Source organism: Saccopteryx leptura, chromosome 3, assembly GCF_036850995.1.
Source record: "Saccopteryx leptura isolate mSacLep1 chromosome 3, mSacLep1_pri_phased_curated, whole genome shotgun sequence".
NCBI lineage: Eukaryota > Metazoa > Chordata > Mammalia > Chiroptera > Emballonuridae > Saccopteryx > Saccopteryx leptura.
The window spans coordinates 289588713-289612353 of record NC_089505.1 but is presented as its reverse complement, the minus strand read 5'-3'; the positions used below and the strand labels follow the sequence as shown (position 1 = coordinate 289612353).

At 42.1% G+C, this 23641-nt stretch overlaps 1 protein-coding gene across 13 annotated transcripts in view; it reads right to left on the bottom strand.

Annotated features, from left to right (window-relative positions):
* Positions 1-23641, bottom strand: part of DTNB (dystrobrevin beta) — a 196569-nt gene that overhangs the window by 100729 nt on the left and 72199 nt on the right. For all 13 annotated transcript variants that reach the window (XM_066378730.1, XM_066378727.1, XM_066378729.1 and 10 more), the window contains 2 exons: positions 23117-23222; positions 19632-19798 (listed from right to left, as the gene is read on the bottom strand). In XM_066378730.1, coding sequence (XP_066234827.1) covers positions 19632-19798; positions 23117-23222 — 273 coding nt within the window. The remainder of the gene's footprint in view (positions 1-19631; positions 19799-23116; positions 23223-23641) is intronic.

Below are 23641 nucleotides of genomic sequence, written 5' to 3'. Positions count from 1 at the left end.
TTCAAAATCTTAAATCTCTGAAAGTTCTTCACCAATTGCTTTGAAATTTTGACAGAACATTGCGTTCGAATACGCGCATGTTTTTTGTTTTTTTGTTTTGTTTTTTTTTTAACAGGGACAGAGAGAGAGTCAGAGAGAGGGATAGACAGGGACAGACAGACAGGAACAAAGAGGGATGAGAAGCATCAATCATCAGTTTTTCGTTGTGAGACTTTAGTTATTCATTGATTGCTTTCTCATATGTGCCTTGACTGTGGGCCTTCAGCAGACCAAGTAACCCCTTGCTCGAGCCAGCAACCTTGGGTCCAAGCTGGTGAGCTTTTGTTCAAACTAGATGAGCCCATGCTCAAGCTGGTGACCTCAGCGTCTCGAACCTGAGTCCTCTGCATCCCAGTCTGATGTTCTATCCACTGTGCCACCACCTGGTCAGGCTACACGCATGTTTTTATATACCTACTATTATATAGATGTCATACCTGGGACAGGTTAAAAACATGCTTTTTTTTGGTGCCATCTGTTGGACGTAAAAGATACTATACACTATACTAAATATTTTACGATTACATTTCAATGTTATGGGAGAAATATAAAATCGCACATGGCTGAAGATATTTTCTGTCAAATACGAAAGGAAAATTCAAATATGAACATGGATTTCACAGTAGAAATCTACAATGAAGCATTGATAATGATTGACGATTTGTGCTTAGAAATTGTGAACAAAGTTCTCAATCAATTAGGAATGCCATCACCGAATCGATCTGCTGCTGCTTCATTCAATGTAGAACTGCGTCGTGAACAAAATTACAACACAGGTGATCTTTTGTTGTAAATGCAATCAAATATTCCTAAGCTAATGCTTGAGAAAAAAGGCATTTACGATCAAATAATGCAATCTGTCAATTACGGCGTTGGAGAAATCTTAGACGCGCCAGGAGGAACAGGTAAAACATTCCTAATTAAATTGATTCTGGCAATTCGATCCCAAAATGACATAGCCTTAGCTCTTGCATCATCTGGAATAGCTGCGACATTGCTACCAGGTGGAAGAACTGCTCATTCCACTTTGAAACTGCCATTGAACATGAAATTCATTGAAACTCCTACGTGCAACATTTCCAAAGCATCCGGCATGGGAAAAGTATTGAAGAAATACAAACTTATTGTTTGGGATGAATGCACAATGGCGCACAAAAAATCACTCAAGGTTCTTGAGCGATCATTGCAAGATTTGCATGGAAACATCAGACCATTTGGGAATGCATTAATATTGCTTGCAGGAGATTTCAGGCAAACATTACCTGTAATTCCTCAATCGACACCAGAGGATGAAATAAATGCTTGCCTGAAATACTCTTACTTTGTGGCGACATGTAAAGATGTTAAAATTAACTACAAATATGCGTGTCCAGCTGCAAAACGATCGATCAGCTGAGATATTCTCACATTAATTGCTGGAAATTGGGAATGGAAAGGTGCTGGTTGATCTGACCTCAGGACGAATTTCATTGCCTCATAACTTCTGCAATTTAGTGACATCAAAAGTAGAACTGGTTGAAAATGTATTTCCCAATATTCAAACCAATTATAAGAATCACGACTGGCTGAGTGAACGAGCTATTCTTGCGGCCAAGAACAAAGACATCTACAAACTTAACAATATTATTCAGTCTAACATTCAAAGCAAGGCAGTCACATACAGATAGGGAGGGATAGACAGACAGGAACAGAGAGAGATGAGAAGCATCAATCATTAGTTTTTCATTGCAACACCTTAGTTGTTCATTGATTGCTCTCTCATATGTGCCTTGACCATGGGGCTACAGCAGATCGAGTAACCCCTTGCTTGAGCCAGCAACCTTGGGTCCAAGCTGGTGAGCTTTTGCTCAAACCAGATGAGCCGCGCTCAAGCTGGCGACCTCGGGGTCTTGAACCTGGGTCCTCCACATCCCAGTCTGACGCTCTATCCACTGCACCACTGCATGGTCAGGCAAAGCCACAATCTTGACAGGACCTTTCAAAGGTGAAGATGTCCTCATTCCTCACATTCCTATGATTCCAACGGATATGCCATTTCAATTTAAGAGATTGCGGTTTCCAATTCGATTGGCGTTTGCAATCACCATCAACAAAGCTCAGGGCCAATCTTTAGAACTGTGCAGTTTAGATCTAGACATGGATTGCTTCTCACACGGACAATTGTATGTTGCGTGTTCTAAAGTCGGCAAACCAGACAATCTCTATATCTGCACAGACAATGGAACAAAAAATACTGTATACCCTCAAGCATTGTGACAGTAAACATACTAGAAACGTGTGCTTTCTCTTTTCTTTCTTCTCCATTTAACCAGACTGAGCCACAGCAACGCGTGGCCGAGTAGTACAGCTAGTAGTCTCATAAATTAGATGTTAACAGTCTCTATTTTATAGGTATGCAAACTAAAGCTCATATAAATAGGCCTCTTACTCTTTTCATGGCACAACACAGTCCTTCCACAGGTAAAACTGGTCAGAGAAAGAACATATAGGGGTTGGGAGAGACAGCCTGGGACAGTGAGACATTCTTGCAAGGAGATGCCAAGTACCATGTGGGGATCATAAAGGGAAAGCTCGGTGAATTGGGAGTGGGGACACAGAATTTCCAACTGAGAGGCAGGCTCCAAGGTAGGAGGCAGGAGGTGACTCATGCTATAACCACTGCACTGTGTGTTCCTACACCATGGCTGAGACTTGTTCCCCTCCCATTACCATGGATCAGGTACTAAGACACTAAAAAAAAATTTTTTTGAGCTCAGATGACTGTATTTTCAATCAGCCTCAAGCTAATTCCTTGTACAGCACAGCCTTCAGCTCAGGGTACATGCTGACAGGCCCTGACACTTGGGAACACAACAGCCTAATGGAAAAAGCTCAGGACTGGTGCCATTGCTGTCATGTTCACTTCAAATTACTCTGAGTACATCATCCTGAGCATCAAGCTACCATCTGATGGGATCCAAGCAGAAACACAATCCTATTAAAGCCTATTAAATCCTCAGAATGACTGTGAACACTGACCACAATCGTACTCGCCATCTGTAATATTATTCTGTAACTTAAAATCCTGTAACTCTAATCATGCTTTAACTATATTCATGTTATAGTTGTTTAGCACTTCAGCTGCATTTTATTTTAAGCCCACCAAAATTAGTCATTATTATTTTATACATGATGCTTATTTAAATTTATTCATATTTACCAGTTCCACTGTGTGCCACTTGTTCTTGGCTCCGATTTCTTCCTATGGCTTCAATTAATTTTTTCCCCAAAGTATTTCCTTTATTGGTTCTTTTAGCAATGGTCTCTTGGTGGCAAACCTATTGAGACTTTTTCTGAAAATATATCTTTATTTCTTCTTTGCTCTTGAATAGATTAGCTAGGTACAGAATTCTAGTTGATCTTTTCATTCTAGTCTTCAAATTCTTTAATCGCCTTTCACATTTTCCATTTCCCTATAGCTGTGTTCAATATTCTCTATCCTGATTAATTTATTCTGATTATTTTCCATTCCTTTTTTTTTTTTTTCCTGTATTTTTCTGAAGCCGGAAACAGGGAGAAACAGTCAGACTCCTGCATGCGCCCGACCGGGATCCACCCGGCACGCCCACCAGGGGGCGACGCTCTGCCCCTCCGGGGCGTCGCTCTGTCGCGACCAGAGCCACTCTAGCGCCTGGGGCAGAGGCCGAGGAGCCATCCCCAGCGCCCAGGCCATCTTTGCTCCAGTGGAGCCTCGGCTGCGGGAGGGGAAGAGAGAGACAGAGAGGAAGGAGAGGGGGAGGGGTGGAGAAGCAGATGGGCGCTTCTCCTGTGTGCCCTGGCCGGGAATCGCACCCAGGACTTCTGCACACCAGGCTGACACTCTACGACTGAGCCAACCCGCCAGGGCCATTCCCTAATTTTTGCTGTAGCTGTCTTTAATTTGCTATTTAACTCCTCTATTGAGCTTAACATTTTTAGAAATTTGCTTTGGTACTTTCTTCACATTAGCTCATTCCTTTTTTAAATATTTTTTTTTTACCTTTTTTTTTTTTTTGTATTTTTCTGAAGCTGGGAAACGAGGAGAGACAGTCAGACAGACTCCCACATGCGCCCGACCGGGATCCACCCGGCACGCCCACCAGGGGCGATGCTCTGCCCACCAGGGAGCGATGCTCTGCTTCCCCAGGGCGTCGCTCTGCCACGACCAGAGCCACTCTAGTGCCTGGGGCAGAGGCCACAGAGCCATCCTCAGTGCCCGGGCCAACCTTGCTCCAATGGAGCCTTGGCTGCGGGAGGGGAAGAGAGAGACAGAGAGGAAGGAGGGGGGGGGGATGGAGAAGCAAATGGGCGCTTCTCCTATGTGCCCCGACCAGGAATCAAACCCGGGTCCCCCGCACACCAGGCCGACGCTCTACCGCTGAGCCAACCGGCCAGGGCCCCTTTTTTAAATATTACTCTTCCAAATTTACTTCTATTCAATATTGCTCTGGAGGTTCCAGCCAGCACAGTAAGACCAAAAGGAAAAATTGGGTATGATTAATGTTTAAAAGTATAAAGAGTAGGGTGGAGGAAACAAAGCTATCACTGTTTTCAAGTGATATAATTATTATAGAAAATCCAAAATAATCTAAGTATAAATTACTAGAATTAATGAGCAATTTAAGGAAGTTGACTATATAGTGAATTAAAATACAAAAACACTTTGTATTTCCATACACCAGCAACAAGCTATTACGATATGTAATTCAAAAAGGATGCCATTTGCATGACTATATACATTTGCCAAAACTCACTGAATTGTATACTTAAAGTAGGTTCATTTTATTGCGTGTAAATTCTGTCTCAAAGAAACTGTAGTAAAAAAGGCACCATCTACAACAGCAATAACAATGTAAAGTACACAAGAACTAATCTAATCTATATAAGACCTTTCTAGGGAAAAGTTATAAAGTTTCACTGAGAGACTGGGGGAGCAGGAAGAGTCAGTAGCTCAATCTTTTTTTTTTTTCTGAGAGAGAGAGAGAGAGAGAGACAGGAAGGGAGAGGGATGAGAAGCATCAACTCATAGTTTTGGCACTTTAGTTGTTCACTGATTGCTTCTCATATGTGCCTTGACCAGGGGCTCCTGCCGAGCCAGTGACCTTGGACTCAAACCAGCGACCTTGGGGTCATGTTTATGATCCCACAGTCAAGCTGGAGACCCCACACTCAAGCCAGCAACCTTAGGGTTTGAACCTGGGTCCTCAGCATCCCAGGATGATGCTCTATCCACTGCACCATCACCTGGTTAGGTGGCAATAGCTCAATCTTAAAAGTTATACAGAACTTGGCAAGGGAAAGCTGGGAGGATGGGAAGGAGAAAAGAAAAAGACAGAACAACAGATTCAAAGACAAAAGTAAGAAAATAGGGTGGAACAAGCAACTTCAAATAGTTCAATACTGTCATGGTGCTCCCTGTGAGTAGACAGAAATGAAAGTCCCAGACCAAAGACATAACTATAAGAGCTTGCAAAACATTACTCCCCAAGATTAAACTTCAATGTGTTATAAATCATCTCTGGTTTAGAATTTGCTTCTAGCATACACTGAGCAGATATTTCTCTGGCTCAAATGAAGTAACAGATTGCCTAGCAGGATTGAATGAGGAGAAGAAGTGTGACCAATACTTGAGGTTTTGGCAAACAAAGGGTCTAATCAAGTATAGCAAAAAAAAGCAGAGCTCACAGCACTATGGAAGTCTATTCACAGGCAGCCAGCATCCCAGGAAAGGCTGGAGGTTGGAGAGCAGGAGGGTTGGAAAATCAAGAAGAGCAGCCATGTGCCTCTTTGTACTGCAGCACTCTGCAGGGCCTGGAACCTAACAGGCACTAGACATGTTTACTGGAGGGAGAGCCGGGCGCAAAGCTGTCTGCCTGGTCTAGATTGACTACTGCATGACTACCCTGGGCACCAGGAACTCCAAAGCCTCTTACAAACACTGGCAAAGGTCAAAGCAGAAACAGGGCCAGCAGTCGATCAGTGACACAGACACCCTAGTCAGGAACCGAAGGCAACCACCGCGATTATCCAGCGATGCTCTGAAACAGCGTTTCCCAACTTGTCTGAAGATAAAAAATTCCTGCTGTACTTGTTTAAAAAACAAAACATAGCAGATTCCTTTGCCTTAACCCAGACCTACTAAGTTGTAATTCCTAGGAGAAGAGGCCTGGTACTTTATATATTTAAGAAGCAGACCAGATGATTCTTTTCAGGCAATTTTTAGAAGCACTTCTCTAAAAGTTCTTGCCAACACAAAGAGGTTAAAAAAAAAGGTATAATAATTGGAAAATGACTAAGTTATTTCCCATAGATAATATAGTTATCTACCTAGAAGTCCAAGAAAACCGACTGGAAAATTATTAGAACCACATATTGCAGAAAAGCCAGTGAGATTTCCAGATGGAAATGTCCATTAAGACCACTAAAATTTAGGAATTTAGTGACAAGAAGCCTGAGCTGTAACTGAAAATTGCAGAAATTTCTCAGTGTCCAGGGGGTCATCTAAAACCGAGAGCTGTGTGAAGGCATTCAGAGAGGGGCACTGCAAGACAGAGCCACGGATATAACATCTGCTTTATCGTAGGTAATCAAAACGTCTAATGAATAAACAGCACAGAAACATCTCATAAATGGACATTCTGTAATCACTAAGTGGAGATAAGAATGTAATGAGTACACAGTACACACACATTAAATTTTAGAGAAACAGTTCTATCCTAACCCTGTATCTACAGATCTCACAAAAGACAAGATAAACAGGTAATCATCACTGATATAGTGAGTTCATGAAGAAACAGACTGCTGGGTCACAGAGAACCCTAACCCTCCTACACCTGGAAGAGGATACCCATTCTCCAGGTCACTTCTGGGGGCCAGTCACCTGTTTGAATCAACAGACTTCAAGCTGGAGAAAGGGCCATGGTTAAGGGACGACTGAGAGAGGAAACTGCTCATCTGAAGAACTGCTTGGTTCAGGTGAAGTCACACACTTCTCTGAGAAGGGAAACCTTCTTGTCATTTCTCTGCTCTAAGAATAACCAGGTTACCATGACTTATTGTCTCATGAACTATATACCACTACTGTCTTTAGTAAACATCTTTTTCAACAGCTCGGTTCATTTCAAATGGTCTGTCTTCAAACTCAGCATTTCTGCAGCTGTAAATGGGTTTAAGAATCGATAGTAGTCCTGGCTGGATGGCTCACTTGGCTGGAGCATTGTCTTGCAATGCAGAGGCGACTGGTTCAGTCCTTGGCTGGGGCACATACAGAAACAGATTAATGCTTCTGTCTCCCCCTTACTCCCTTCCTCTCTCTGTATTCAATAAAAATAAAAATAAATTAAAAAAAAAAAAGAATCGATAGTACATCCAAATAGCACAAATGAGGGCGATGTTCAGATGCTAAGAGCAATATTTTAAAACATCCCAATCAACCTATGGAACATGCTGAGAAATGCTGTCAGGACACCTCTAGCCTATTCCTTCTCTCTCTCTCTCTCTCCCTCCCTCTCTCTCTCTCTCTCTCTCTCTCTCTCTCTCTCTCTCGGATGACCCTGGAAAGTGCATAATTTCAGAGGGAGGGCCTCGGACAGCGAAGCAGCCAGTTTAGCTGTGGGTCGTGGGTCGGGATAGCTTCCGGGCCCTCCTCCTCACCCCTGCACACCACCACTAACTGGAGTCAGGAGAGGAAGCCAGAGCACTGCATGTTCCCGGCAAACCCCTCGCCCACACCCCCCACAGTGGCAGTGCAGTGATCTGCCGGGGAGACTATCTGGGGCCGATTTCAGCACAACATTTATCAGAGGGTTTGTTTTTTTCCTGATGAATGCATATTAACTAATTACATGGTGATCCACTGGGAGACAGGCTGGGGCACTGACGGAGAGGTCACGCTGTGCACAAGGCAGGAGGAGAAAAATCACATGATGGGTCTGGTTGTTACCTCCCTCCAGGACGTGGAGGCCTGGGGCTCCCCCAGGGAGGCTCGCCTGCAGGCAGCAAACATGCCTCCCCAGGATTTAAAGCCTCTGGCAGCACTGCAGACAAGGAAAGTCAAGGCGCTGGGCATGACATCAATGTGAAGTGGGGAGGGAGGTTCCTGACACAGGCGCCATCTTCTCACTACAAGCACAGATGTGAAATCCATTTCAGAAGAAATGAATTTGTTTCATAAGAAATCCTGGACACCTGCTCGATTCTCATTCCCATAAGGCTCTGCACATGCCCTGACATGACCCCACCTCCCACTAATCCTCAACTCTCAGACAACCTCTACTTGTCTTCATGGTCCACCGTCAGCACAATCCTCCTCTAGCTGAAAATGTCTTCTCTGAATGTTGCTGTTGCCTTCTAGCTCTGGGGTGGACCTGGCTGTCCTGGAAGGCTGGGCCCCCCGAAGCCACTCTAGTGGCAGCTGCTGTCTCTCCCACCTCTCACACATCTAGATCTCCAGGCAGGGGAGGTGCCCTCTGAAAGTCTCAGGCTGTTCTCAGACCCTTTCTCCTTTTCCTTAAAACCTCAGTTTTGAATGTCATATCATCAGACTCAAATCCTAAATATCCCTCCATAGTGGAGTCCAACATTACCAATGTCATAATTCTTAGTGAATTCAACATCCACACAGTTGACCTTCCCAATACATGAGATAGAATGGGTGGAACAGTGCCCCCTCACCCCAAGTTATGTCAGCATCCTAATTTCTGGAAGATGAGAACATTAACTTATGTGGCAAACAAGTGAACTTCCCTTTTATAGCAGAATATGAGATTAAGTTAAGGATCTTGAGAGAAAAAAATTTTTCCTGGGTTATCTGGGTGGGCCCAAAACACAATCATATGTATCAGAGGAGAACAGAGACAAGAGGAAGGGGCAATGTGACCAACGAGGAAGAGACTGAGTGGTGCAGCCACAAGTCAAGGAATGCCAACAGCCACCAGAAGCTGGCAACGGCCAAGAATGGTATGATTGCTAACTTAACTGTCAACCTGCCTGGGCTATGGGGTACCCAGTTATTTGGTCAAATATTATGTTGAGGGTTCCTATGAGGGTATTTTTGGATGAGATTCAGGTACAAATCAGTAGCCTGAATAAAACAGATTTCCCCCCCTAATGTAGGTGGGCCTCGCCCAATCAGTTGAAAGCCTGAATAGAAAAAGAAGGCTGAACCTCCCCTAAGAGAGAATTCCTCCTCATGACTATCTTTGAACCGGGACACTGGCTTTTTCCTGCCTTAAGAATTGTATTGATACACTGTCTCTTCCTGGGTCTTAAGTCTAGCCTTGGGACCAAAACTACTATACATTATCAGTTCTCCTGGTTTAAAAGCCTTCAGACTCAGACTGGAACGACACCATCAGCTCTTCTGGGTCGGCAGCTTGCCAACTCAACCTGCAGAGCTGAAGACTTGTCAGCCTCCATAATCATGTGAGCCAATTCCTTATAAATTTTCTTCATATTTTTATCTCTCTTCTTTGTTTTATTTCTCTGGAGAAGACTAACTAATACAAATAGATGCTATCATAGACATCTTTTTTTTTAATTTATTCTTTTTTTTTTAGAGAGGAGAGACAGAGAAAGAGACAGAGAGAGAGAGAAGGGGGAAGGAGCAGGAAGCATCAACTCCCATACGTGCCTTGACCAGGCAAGCCCAGGGTTTCAAACCGGTGATCTCGGCATTTGAAGTTGACACTTTATCCACTGTGCCACCACAGGCCATAGACATCTTGATTTTAAACTTTTGGTATCCAAAACAGTGAAAGAATAAATGCATTAAGCCACCAAAATTGTGGTAATTTCTTTTTCTTTTTTTTAAAGAGAGTGAGAAAAAGATAAAGGGAGAGAGAGATGAGAAGCACCAACTTGTAGTTGCATCACTTTAGTTGTTCACTGATTGCTTCTCATATGTGTCTTGACCAGGGGGCTCAAGTAACCCCTTGCTCAAGCCAGCGACCTTGGGCTCAAACCAGTGACCTTGCGATCACTGACAGGATCCCATGCTCAAGCCAGCAACCCCGCGGCTCAAGCTGGCAAGCCTGCACTCAAGCCAGATGAGCCCATGCTCAAGCCGGTGACCTCGAGGTTTCGAACCTGGGACCTTGGTGTCCTAGGTCAATGCTCTGTCCACTGTGCCACCACTAGTCAGGCTGTTGTAATTGTTTATATGACAGCCCTAGGAAACTTACATACTAGTCTTCACGGAACTAACTCCCCTCCTTCAACAACCTTCCCCCAATCTCTCCTGGCCACCAGTTTCATAGTCACATCACAGAATATTTTATTGCCAATCATTGTACATCATCTAAAATCACAATTTCAAGTACCTCACTCGCATGCCAACTTCTAAATTTCTAACTAACTCCTAACACCCTGCCTTGAACAGTATTCCAACAACAGAGAGACCTATGCTCCATTGAGCCTACCACCTTCAATTAATCCCTTTTCTCCCCGATGGCCTCATTTCTCTACACACAACCTACACTCCACAGTCCATTAATTCATCGCTGTCCAGCAGTGTATTCAGGTTCTGATTCTCTCACCTTCTCAGGTCAGCCCTTTTTTATTTCAGTAATTCTTGTGGGTATGAAGTGGCATCACATTGTGGTTTTGATTAGACATTTCCCTAATGACTAATTGTGTAGAGCGTCTTTTCACGTGCTTTTTGGCCATTTGTATGTCTGGTTTGGAAAATGTCTATTCAGATCCTTTGCCCATTTTTCCACCTAGTTAATTTACTTTTTTTTAAATTGTGGTAAAAAATACACGACAAAAATTTACTATGTTAACCATTTTAAAATGTACAATTTAATAGCGCTAACTTTATTCACAGTGTTGCGAAGCAGATCTGAGCTTTTTCATCTTGTCAATCTGAAACTTGATAATGATTAAACAATTCTCCTTCTTTCCTCCTCAAACAGCTCCTGGTAACCAACATTCTACTTTTCCTCTGCCCATGGTTAAATTGGGTTATTTGCTGTTTTTTGCTGTTGCTGAGTTATAAGAGTTCTTGATAACTCTGGATACAAGTCACTTATCAAAGATATGATTTACAAAGTTTCTCCTTTTCAGTGGGCTTTTTACTTTCTTGATGGTATCTTTTGAAGCATCAAAGTTTTAAATTTTGATGAAGTTCAATTTATCTGCTTTTCTTCTGTTGCTTGTGCTTTTAGTATCATGTCTAGGAAGGTACCATATACTCCAAGGTCACAAAGATGTTTGTTCTAAGAGTTTTCTAGCAAAAAGATAAGTCAACAATTTTAATTGTTCTTGGTCTATAACAGGGGTATTCAATCTTTTTATACCTACCGCCCACTTTTGTATCTCCGTTAGTAGTAAAATTTTCTAACTGTCCACTGGTTCCACAGTAATGGTGATTTATAAAGTAGGGAAGTAACTTTACTTTATAAAATTTATAAAGCAGAGTTACAGCAAGTTAAAGCATATAATAATAATTATTTACCAAGTGTTTTATGTCGGATTTTCGCTGTTTGGTGAATAAATCTTTATAAAACAACTTACTATATAGTTAAATGTATCTTTTTATTTATACTTTGGTTGCTCCACTATTGCCCACCTTGAAAGCTGGAATGCCCACTAGTGGGCGGTAGGGACCAAGTTGACTACCACTGGTCTATAACAACACAATTTGCTCTGATTCCTTAAAGGAAATGGTTTAATATCACTAATGCCCAAACAAGTACAGTAGATGTATATGAGTTGCCCATTAACATTTATTTTTTAAAAAGAAGAATATTAACAGAGATTGTTAAATAAATCCAAATACTTCTTCATTCATAGTCTATTTTGAAGAAAAGGATAAGTAACTTTCTTCAAAGGTGAAGTATGCCACCTGCTGGGAAGAAAGGTGAAATTTTCACAGCACCAACTGACTTACATAACTACCTCTACTGGGGCACTTGACTAACAAACTGTACCTGTACATGTCATATAAACACTCTCTCTCTTTCTCTTCCTGCCACAGAGTAACCAAGCAGGGATCACTCTCTTGGTACAGTGAAGACGGAGTGAGCAGAGATCTGAATGTAAGGCACTGGGGGCAGAGAATGGGAATTGTTGTTTTTGTGTCCAGACTCTTTGCATATCAAGAAAGGGTTAAGGGTTATGTATATTTTACAATAATTAAAAGAAAGGAAGAAGGAAGAGAAGTGGGATTAACTAGGTCACCTTCTCCATAGGACTCCACCAGGATGCCTGCTCACTGCCCTCACTCCTCTCTCAGTCAGATGGGTTGGGTTTAGAGAATAAACATGCCTGGCTCAGCCTCTTCCCCTCCCTGGTTTCCTGCGACCTGCAGACGACACCACAGAGCACACACATTCCCCTGCTCCGGAGCCGTAAGCACCAGGCTCTGCTCCCTGCTGGAACGGCCCACATTACGCTGGGGGGATGTTCAATTCAGGGGCTACTAGCAAATTCAACTGTTTTTTCACCATCAAAACCACTTTCTCAAACAAGCTGCCATCTTCCTAACTCTTGGCTGCAATCATGAATGGGAGCAACTGAAGGGGGATTAATTGGGTCTCCTAAAATCCAAGTAAGAATTACTATTAGAAAGAAAGTGTTAGATATTCACTGACAAAGTTGTCCACACTTGCAGTCACAATCTCTCTCCCCTTTCCCTCCTGAATGCACTAAGATCAGGTGTCTGTCCCCACCACAGAGACTGACTATTAGACAAAGAGCAGGTCTCAGGCTTCTGACCTCAAGCATGGGACAGTCGATCACTTCCTTCTCATCAACACGCTCTCTTCACTGTTGCCCACAACAGCCCACTCTCCTGGTTTCCACTCCATTTCACTGGGTGCTGGATCTTCCTCTCCTCCCAGGTCCCTCAACATAGGCAGCGGGCTCCAGGGGTCAGTTTTTTTCATCTTCTTTTATCTCCCTCACTCACTTAGTGGTATCATCCAGTCTCATGGCTTTAAATGGCTCCCAAATGAATATTTCTACCTCAGACATCTCCTTGAAGTCTAGGTTCATATACAATGGCCTATTCAACAACTCCAAATATACATCTAAATTCAACATCTCCAAAACTGAACCTTTTTTTCCTAAACACGTGCCGTGCATAGCCTTTCCCATCTCAGCTGATGACATTTCCAACCTCCTAATTGTTTAGGACAAAATCTTAGTTTCCTCTGACTCCTTTCTTCTTACAAGCCATATTCAACCCATTAGGCTGATTCATAAAATATATCCTAATTCAGTCCTTTTTTATTTGTCCTATCTTATTTTAATTATTGCAATCATTTCTCCTAAACAGACTTGGCAACTATCTTTTTCTTCCAGTTTCCTCTTTACCTGGCATCCAGATCATTATTTTTTAAGGTTTTATTTATTGATTTTTAGAAAGAGGGGCCCTGGCCGGTTGGCTCAGCGGTAGAGTGTTGGCCTGGCGTGCAGGGGACCTGGGTTCGATTCCTGGCCAGGGCACACAGGAGAAGTGCCCATCTGCTTCTCCACCCCCTCCCCCCTCTTTCCTCTCTGTCTCTCTCTTCCCCTCCCGCAGCCAAGGCTCCATTGGAGCAAAGATGGCCCCGGGCGCTGGGGATGGCTCCTTGGCCTCTGCCCCAGGCGCTAGAGTGGTTCTGGTCGCGGCAGATGACGCCCCGGAGGGGCAGAGCATCGCCCCCTGGTGGGCAGAGCATCGCCCCTGGTGGGCGTGCCGGGTGGATCCCGGTCGGGTGCATGCGGGAGTCTGTCTGACTGTCTCTCCCCGTTTCCAGCTTCAGAAAAAAAAAAAAAAAAAGAGGAGAGAGGAGAGAGAGGAGAGAAAGGAGAGAGAGGGAAAGAGAGGGAGAGAGAAAGGAGAAAGGAGCAGGAAGTATCAACTCATAGTAGTTTCTTCTTGTATATGCCTCGACTCGGCAAGCCCGGGATTTCAAACCGGCAACCTTCGCATTCCAGGTCAAAGCCCTATCCACTGTGCCACCACAGGCGAGGCCAGATCAGTCATTTTAAACTATATATCAAGTCAGGTGATTTTTCTACTGAAAACCCTATAAAGACTCCTCATGTCCTTCAGAGTAAAAGACAAAGTCCTCACAATGGCCAACAGGCCCTCATTAATTACCTTCCTGACCTCCTCTCCTACAATGCTCCCCCTGCTTACCCACTTTGGCTTCTCTGCTGTTCCCTGAACTCAATCCTGTCCTAGGGCTTTAACACTCCAGCTCTTTTCCAGACATCTGCTGGTGGACATCTATGACTTTGCTCAACTCTCACTTTCTGATTCTCCCTACCCTACTCCTGATTCCTCTAATTTATTGCTCATGTGAGAGTCCAGTGTGAACTGGCAGGGGAGGTCTGACCCATCCATTCAGGTATCCAGCCCTCTTTCAGCAGGGGTCACCAAACTTTTTACACAGGGGGCCAGTTCACTGTCCCTCAGACCATTGGAGGGCTGCCAAATACAGTGGTCCTCTCACTGACCACCAATGAAAGAGGTGCCCCTTCCAGAAGTGCAGTGGGGGCTGGAGAAATGGCCTCAGGGGGCCATAGTTTGGGGACGCCTGATTTTAGGGCTTCTGCATTTGCTAGTTTCTTTGGAGATATTCCCATTTGGCCCAATGTATATAGGGAGCGGGAAGGGTTAAGGTAGAGAAGATGCTTTCATCTCCAACTGCTTTTAACTGTCCTGACCCAGAAGTAACAAGGATTACTTCCAAACAAATTCCACTGGTGACAACTAATCATATGGCTCCATCTGGCTGCAATGAGGATGGGCTATATATTCTAGCTATATGTCCAGGAAGAAAAGAAGTACTTGGACATTGGTGAGTACTTTTTTTTTTTTTTTTTTTTTTTTGTATTTTTCTGAAGCTGGAAACGGGGAGAGACAGTCAGACAGACTCCCGCATGCGCCCGACCGGGATCCACCTGGCACGCCCACCAGGGGCGATGCTCTGCCCACCAGGGGGCGATGCTCTGCCCCTCCGGGGCGTCGATCTGCCGCAACCAGAGCCACTCTAGCGCCTGGGGCAGAGGCCAAGGAGCCATCCCCAGTGCCCGGGCCATCTTTGCTCCAATGGAGCCTTGGCTGCGGGAGGGGAAGAGAGAGACAGAGAGGAAGGAGGGGGGGGGGGAGAAGCAAATGGGCGCTTCTCCTATGTGCCCCGGCCGGGAATCGAACCCGGGTCCCCCGCACGCCAGGCCGACGCTCTACCGCTGAGCCAACCGGCCAGGGCCCATTGGTGAGTACTTTTAACAATTAAATCTTTTTTGTTCCCTTTTCCTAAACATAAAACATACTCATACCCCTCCTATCCCCCTAAAGAAAACCTGACCACATGTACTCTTTAGGATACAACCTATGAACTAAAAATGCATCATATGTTCAATTCCCAGTCAGGGCACACAGAAGTGATCATCTGCTTCTCCACTCCTCCCCCTCCCCCTTCTATCTCTCTCTCTCTCTTCCCCTCCTGCAGCCATAGTTCAACTGGTTTGAGCGCATCAGCCCCCGGTGCTGAGGATGGCTCCATGGAGCCTCTGCCTCAGGTGCTAAAAATAGCGAGTATGGCCCCAGACGGGGGTCACTGGGTGGATCCCAGATGGGGTGTATATGGGAGTTTGTCTATTTCCCCTCCTCTCACTTGGAAAAGAAGAAGAAAAAAAGATAAAAACACAAAATATCTGCACCCTCTCTCCCCAGACCCAATATTCATGGTGGAACAGGAGCAGGAGACTTTTCTTTATCCTAAGGGGGCATTTAACCCTTACAACACATCTCCTGACAGAGCAAGTTCTAGGTCTTCAAGTATTTTTTAAGTACAAATAGTCCATCGCTTGCCCAGTCCAGGCTCAGGGTTCTTGCCGATATAATTCCCCCCAAACTTAGTAGGCCTCTGATTTGTTTCCTGTCAGTTCCATGTGTGGTAATGACACAGAGTTCTTCCCTAGATTAATTCACAAGCCTGATTTATGTCTTTGCCTTCATGACTCCTGCTTTCAACTTACAGAAGCCACCTGGAAGCCACATGAAACAACGGGCCAGTGGTTTCCAACTTTGGCTTCACAAGAGAATCACTTAGGGGCACTTAAAAAAACCTGCCTGTGTCCACATTTCATGTTCTCCAGACCCATTAAATTATAAGCGATGTAGGTAGGACCAAGGTGATTCTGATAGAGTGGCCAAGAACAAGAACCTGTACCCTTAATCTGATCTTTGCCACAGGACTAACAGCCACATTTTTGAGCTGAGGAAGTTTGCTAGGTCTTTGTTGCTCAAAGCCTTTTTCAACTCTTAACTCTTGCTCTCTAAGGTCTAGATACAATCTTTCTTCTTATTGTCCCAAGGTTCAGAACTTTCTTTATTCCCTTTCAGATTCTGCTTGAAAACCAGTGAATTCTTTCATAAGCTCATCTCTTTCCTGTAACACCTTATCAATCATAGTTAACACACACACTCACCCTCTGATCCTGTCCAACATCTGACATAGAGCTCAGTTGGCATGAGGTGCGCCTTCCAAGTCATCACAGATAACAAATTTGCCATATGGTCTCTACTGCATCACGTGGGTTTGTCTCCCGCCTCCAATATCAGGGTCCACATAAGTGTACCACCTGACTGCTAAGCCAATGACACACATTTCAAGGTTTTGTTCTAACAGCACTTCCCCTCTGGTACCAACTACTGTGGCGAAAACTAAAACCTTAGTAGCTTAACACAAAGTTAAGCTTAAGTAGAGAAACACTTAATGTTTCTCTCTTGCTCCCATCAAAGTCAAACAGGTTGGCAAGATTCTTCCCAACCCATTATTCAAGGACCTGGTTTCCTTCCATTTTCTGTTTTCACCGTCCTTTGGGTCCTAATGACATTCTCTTCACAGACAGGACAGAAGAGGCATCAAGCTTTAACTGTCTTGTCCTGGGAAAGCACATATCGCTCTGCTCACATTCCACTTGTGAGAGCTACTCATGTGGTCTTCCTGGATACAGGGGGACTGAGAAATGCCATCTGAATGTGTGCCCCACAAGGAGAGGAAAATAGTGATGTTGGTGGGCCCTAGCAGTCTCTTTCATACCCCTTAAAATTTAAGCTGCACAGGGTAGGAATCTTTGTCTGGTTTATTGATAGATGTGTCCCTCGCGCCTGTTACAATGTCTGGCACAGAGCAGGTGCTAAAAAAATACCTTTGGAATGAATAATGAATGGACAGAATGAATCATGCATATGAACACCATATGGCATTTTTTCTATAATAAAGGCAAATGAATGGATTGATGACTAAAAGAATAATGAATCGCACTGCATAGCTTAGATAAAACATTAAATAGAAACTTTTGGGAAAATCAAAATAAACCTAAGCACCAACAGTACACATAAATCTACAATACAAATTCATATATGAGTTGGTTAAATGCACACCAAATTCATCCATTGTGAACATACAGAAACATTTATTCAAGATACTAGTGCAAACAGAGTAGCCAATATTTAAAGAAATTAATATTAAACGAATCACACATCTAATTTTTAAGGTAGAAACTTTTCTTACATTGGCCTAAAACTTCCCCCTTAGTTTTCTCAAAGAGCAAGGGCATTGCATATACAGAATCTAAATCTTGAAAACAAGTCATACACACACACTCACTGCTAAAAGACCTTACCACTATGCATCTACCATATAATACATACTCATCAAAATTCAAAATGGACACGTTTATATCAGCTTCAAAATTATATATGCTGATAATACTTGGTTTTTCTTGAAATTTTAATTAATTATAGCAAAAATGAATTAATAAAATAGAAAGAAATAACAAAGCTCAAATAATAATAACAAATAGGGCTAAGACTCACTTCACACAAGTGCGGTGAGGCTCAAGCAGAAACATGAGAATTCACTCGTGATTTCCATACTTTATATACTTTATATATTATAGCTCAATGAAAATTCAACAGAGCATATGAAAACCTGCTTTGTAAATCATAAAGCCACACTGGAACAGTCATTTGTCTTTAAATAAATGTAAAATTCCCATTTCCAAAGGGTTATACATCAGCTAAATGAGCAAGGTCAAACTAGGGTGAACAAGAAGATCCTCACTCTCCTAGCCCAAACATCTAGAATGAGACTATTCATCAGCAACATCCCAGGAAGCCAGTCATTACTAAAGGCAATGGAGCAAAGAGATATCTCAGTGTAGAGACTTTTGAACAAAACACTGTGGGAAAAACATTAACAAATCAAAGAATACAGTGGGATTCTGGTACTTCAGGAGGGAGAAAAGTTACAATTTGAAAATGTATAAATTCTCTTCAGTCAATGAAAAAGAGAAGAAAACAACCTGATTTCATTTTTTCCTTTGTTTAAAAAATTGCTCAAACCAAAACTATTGGAATTAAAACACAAGACCCAGAATAGGATGTTCAATCTAGCAAAATTTTATGGTTATATGGTTAACAGTAGCTGAAAACCTAACTAATAATAATAAAAAAAGATCTCTAACACATTGTCAGACATGTAGGAAGTATACAATTGGGTTGAAGTTTGTTCTTTAAAAAACAAACAAACAAACAAATTCCTGATGTAAACTTAATTGCATTTTCTTAGTTGAGTTTTAAGAAAGACCCAGAATAGGATGTTTTTTCCTATTAGACCCAGAATAGGATGTTTTTCCTCTAACTAGAAAAAAAATTTTTTTTTTAACTTAATACTTAAAGTCCAGTAGAATGTCCAGGCTTAACAACCTAGATCCTAAATTATACCAATAACACTATATATTTTCTATCCTTTAGTAAACAAACCAACAAACAAATAAAAACTAGAGAAAAATGTTTTCAAACACGGCCATAGCAACTTTTTGGAAATAAAACTATGGCATTTAAAAAACTTGAAATAAATTTAAAGGGAAGGACAAAAATTATTGTTACATGATTTCTAAACACCACACAAAAATCAGACCTCAATCTCCACCTAAATATTATTACTTTAAAGACTATTTCTGAAAGCAAGGACACCAACGTGGCAGTGGTAAAAAAACAGTATTTTCCCAACCTGCTTTCTTTGCAATACGTACTTAAATCCTATAGGCCCTGGCCGGTTGGCTCAGTGGTAGAGTATCAGCCTGGAGTGTGAATGTCCTGGGTTTGATTCTCAGTCAGCACACACAGGAGAAGCAACCATCTGCTTCTCCACCCCTCCCTTTCTCCCTTTCTTTCTTTCTCTCTCCCTCTCCCTCTCTCTCTCTCTCTCTCTCTCTCTCTCTCTCTCTCCTTCTCCTGCAGCCATGGCTCCATTGGTTTGAGCGTATCACCCTGGGCACTGAGGATGGCTCCATGGAGCATCCACCTCAGGTGCTAAAAATAGCTCAGTTGCGAGCATGGCCCCAGGTGGACAGAGGATTGGCCCCAGATAGGGGTTGCCAGGTAGATCCTAGTCAGGGTACATGCAGGAGTCTGTCTCTCTATATCCCTTCCTCTCACTTGGAAAAAGAAGAAAAATTAACAAATAAATAAACAAACCCGCATCTACCCGGAAACAGGCCCAAGTGCTATTACTGATGGAACAGAGGAACAGCTGGGGACACAGACTGAAACACAAAGCAGTTACCCAAGAGGAATGCTCCTTCATCTGGTGTTGGTTGCTGTGAGGGCCACTGGCATGGCCACGCCAAAAGCAATTTTGGCAGAGCTGGTAATTGTGGCACTGCTGGCATCGGTACCGGAAACCCATCATACTCTCGCACCGGCAATAGGAGCACTCCACAGGATGGAAGACTTGCCGGAGGGGAGGAATCAGGGGAGGAGTCAGGGGAAGAGGGCAGCGGGGAAGGGATGGGACAAGAGGGAGAAAAAAATCATTTTCATTTGAAGAATAAAGTCAATACAGTGGAAAACCAAATCAAACATAAAAGAGCAAAGGTAAAAATAAAATTAGAACTGAAGATTCCAAGTTGTCTCCTAGTTAGTTAATTTAACCAGCCATTTATTAGAATAAAGGAAAAAGACAGTATGAAAATATTTTTTCAACCACCTTAGAAAATAGCCAATTTCTTCCTTTAAAATGAAACTCGTGTTTCTCAAAATTTAGATAAATATACAATAAGGAGGAAAGAGGAACCTTCACTCCAAAATTTCTTTTCCAAACCTATGACTTTTTAAAGATATAAACCACTGCTAGTTGTACATATATTTGTTTCCTCCACTAACATAAAATCCATGGAAGCCAAGACAATGTACTATGTATCACTGTTACCTGCAAATGGTGTTTTACTCAGTACCTTGGACTGATTACCTGAAAATATTGGCTGAATTAAATACTACCAAATACCTGGGCACAAAAGATAACTGGTAAAAAATAAGGCTAGACATATCAAAAATAGTAGGTGTGGTTAAGAGCTGGTAGTCTAGGCCCTGGCCAGTTGGTTCAGTGGTAGAGCATTGGCCTGGCATGTGAATGTCTCAGGTTCAATTCCTGGTCAGGGCATACAGGAGAAGCAACCATTTGTGTCTCTGCCCCCCTCCCATTTTCTCCCTCTTCTCCTTCTGCAGGCATAGCTTGACTGATTCAATTGTGTTGGCCCCGGGCACTGAGGATGCTCTGTGGAGCCCCTGAAGCCTCCGCCTCAGGCACTAAACATTGCTCAGTTGTGAGCATCAGACCCAGATGGGCAGAGCACTGGCCCCAGATAGGGGTTGCCGGGTGGATCCCAGTTGAGCACATGTGGGAGTCTGTCTCTTTATCTCCCCTCTTCTCACTTAAATTAAAAAAAAAATGTTGGTAGCATAATTGTTCCTCTGGCAAGTCAATTCTGAATAGAAGAAATGAAACGTCAACAGGAAAGAAGTATACAGTAGTCAAATTTTCACCTAAATGACTCTTTCTAGCACTTTATACACAAAGCCTACCTTATCTCAATTTTAAGGATTTTTAGTCCTGCTTCCAAAAAAAGTCCAAAAAAGCTAATAATTGAGCACTAGGTGAGAAAACAATATAACAAGATCACTAAAGACAAAAAGAAAAGTAAAATAGAAATAAGAAATCCAAAGGACATACTTACTGCCTCTAAGAAATTCAATCTTTTGCCATCAAAAAGTTTCTAAGGAATCATGAAAATGCTAAGAGTCTATGTTCCAAACTAAAACTATACAACCTAGCAGAGTTCTGCCAGACAACATACTCCCAAATTAATCTGTAGCTAACATCAATCCAGTCAACAGCAGTGCAGCCAATACTTATAATCCCATATCATTATTTTGGGTTAATATTATGTGACATGTATATTAATATTAAATAGTCAAATATATTATGATAATTTTGGTTGAACATATATGTCTACATGATTTTCCCTCTCTTATATACCAGCCAGGAGCCAACCAATGATTACATTAGTCAGTGAATGGGTGACCAGGTAGAAAACGCAGAGAACCAGAACGAGGAAAGAATGAGTATGCTGGGTCAATTACAAATAAGGTCAGGTTTTGGTAAAGCATCCGTTTTGGAAGAATGCATCATATGGTAGTTATCTTCTGATATACTATACACTTGAATTAGTAAACTAGTATAAAAAGTGCAACTTTTGCTTAAGCAAATAAAATAGCTGTCCTTAGGAATAGTATCTTCGATACAACTCAAGTGATGAATTTCATAAGAAATAAAGGGTCCAAACAACAACAGCAAAAAACTAAAAATACCATAATTTATTTTGTTTCCCATCATAAACATTAAGATATGTAGATAAATGTTAGTGTGATAAGTAACATTTTATTCTCTAGGGAGTCCAATAATTTCATAATATTTCTGTCTCTAAGAAAAATATCAACCACATAAGAATATAATCCATAAATACAAAGTCACAATAAAATGTTCATATGAATAACAATACATCATGACAAATGAGATTCTATCTGGTATAGCAGATACAAAATTATTTTATAAAAATGAATCAGCTATGAAACAACCAAAACACTTAAGGCTTTAAAAGTATTGCCTTCCAAAGAACTGATAATACTGTGATAATTTAACAGTATAAATTTCTATCCAAAAAGCCTATTAAAATTTTTAGCTATTTTTGGCATGGCCTGTGGTGGCACAGTGGATAGGCATCGACCTGGAACACTGAGGTCGCCAGTTCAAAACCCTGGGCTTGCCCAGTCAAGGCACATATGACAAGCAACAGCAAGCAATGAATGACTAAAGTAAAGCAACTATGAGTTGATACTTCTCACTGCCCCCCTCAAAATCAATAAATAAAAAATATATTTTTAAGATTTTTATTTATTGATTTTAGAGAGAGGAGAGAGAGAACGGAGGTGGGGGAAGGAGCGGAAAGTATCAACTCGGTAGTTGCTTTTTTATATGTGCCTTGACTGGGCAAGCCCAGGGTTTTAAACCAGAGACCTCAGCATTCCAGGTCGATGTTTTATCCACTGCGCCACCACAAGTCAGGCAATAAATAAAATGTTTAAAGTAATTTTTAAAGCTATTTCACTCTGGTCAAGAGATTGTAGGCCTTTAAAAAAAATAAACCTGAATCCCAAATCTCAGGTACTTGTGCACTACCACAGTTCAAAAAAATAAAATATATGGATATGAGGGGGAGAAAATAAAGTACAAAAGTGTTTTCATTCCTACAAAAGGAAACAAGAGGGCTCTGCTTTTTAGTGCCTTTCAGCTAGCACTGTTCTTGTGTGTGGGAGAAGAGACAGGCCAGAGCCCGGAGAGGAGGCAGATCACACCGAAAAACCACAGCCTTCCCCTGAACAAACTCAACATCTTGAACAGGGAGGTAAACAGACAGCAACAGCAGAAAAAACTAAGAAGGCATTAGGAAGGATTCTGAGAATAATTCAAGGTAAAACAGTAAAGGAAACAACTGAAGATGTGTGAAACGCAGTACTAAATTCTATCTGAGCTACTTTCCTGCAAATGATTCAAAAATAATTAGTTTTAGTAGTTGATATTTAATATATCCTATTTTTTTTGTCTATGATTTTCATAAATGGAAGGAAAAAAGAAGCCATGGATATTACACATACTCTCAATTCATATGCTTCCTCTAGCGTAAAGCACTGAATGATACAAGGTCTGCTTACCATTCTCAACATGGGCAAGCCTGTGCATGAGAGGTAGCCAGACAAGGCACTGGGGAGGCGGGTCGGCCATCATTGTGTCTAAAAACATATTTAGCATTATCTTTTTCTGTGAAGAGAAGAAAAACAAATACATTTTCTATTTTTCAAGTACTGAACAAGTTAACTTAGGACTCTCCCAACCAAGTTATAATGAATTATGTAGGACATTTTATTGCCAAATAAAATATTACACTATACATACTCCTATATTCAAATGCATTTCCACATACATTATTTTATCTGAGTCTTAAAATAACCGTATAAGGTGAATAGGTTAGGTCTTACTATTTACATTTCAGAGATGAGAAAATAAAAGAACAAAGCATTTAAATGACATGTGAAGGTCCTGCCCAAATCAGACACAAGGCAAGACTAGATCACTGATATCCTTCGAATGACCACTATTCCTATCATGCAGCGGGGAAGCACCCAGCCACACCTGATTATAAAAGATCAATGAGAACAGGAACTACAGCTGTCTGGCTG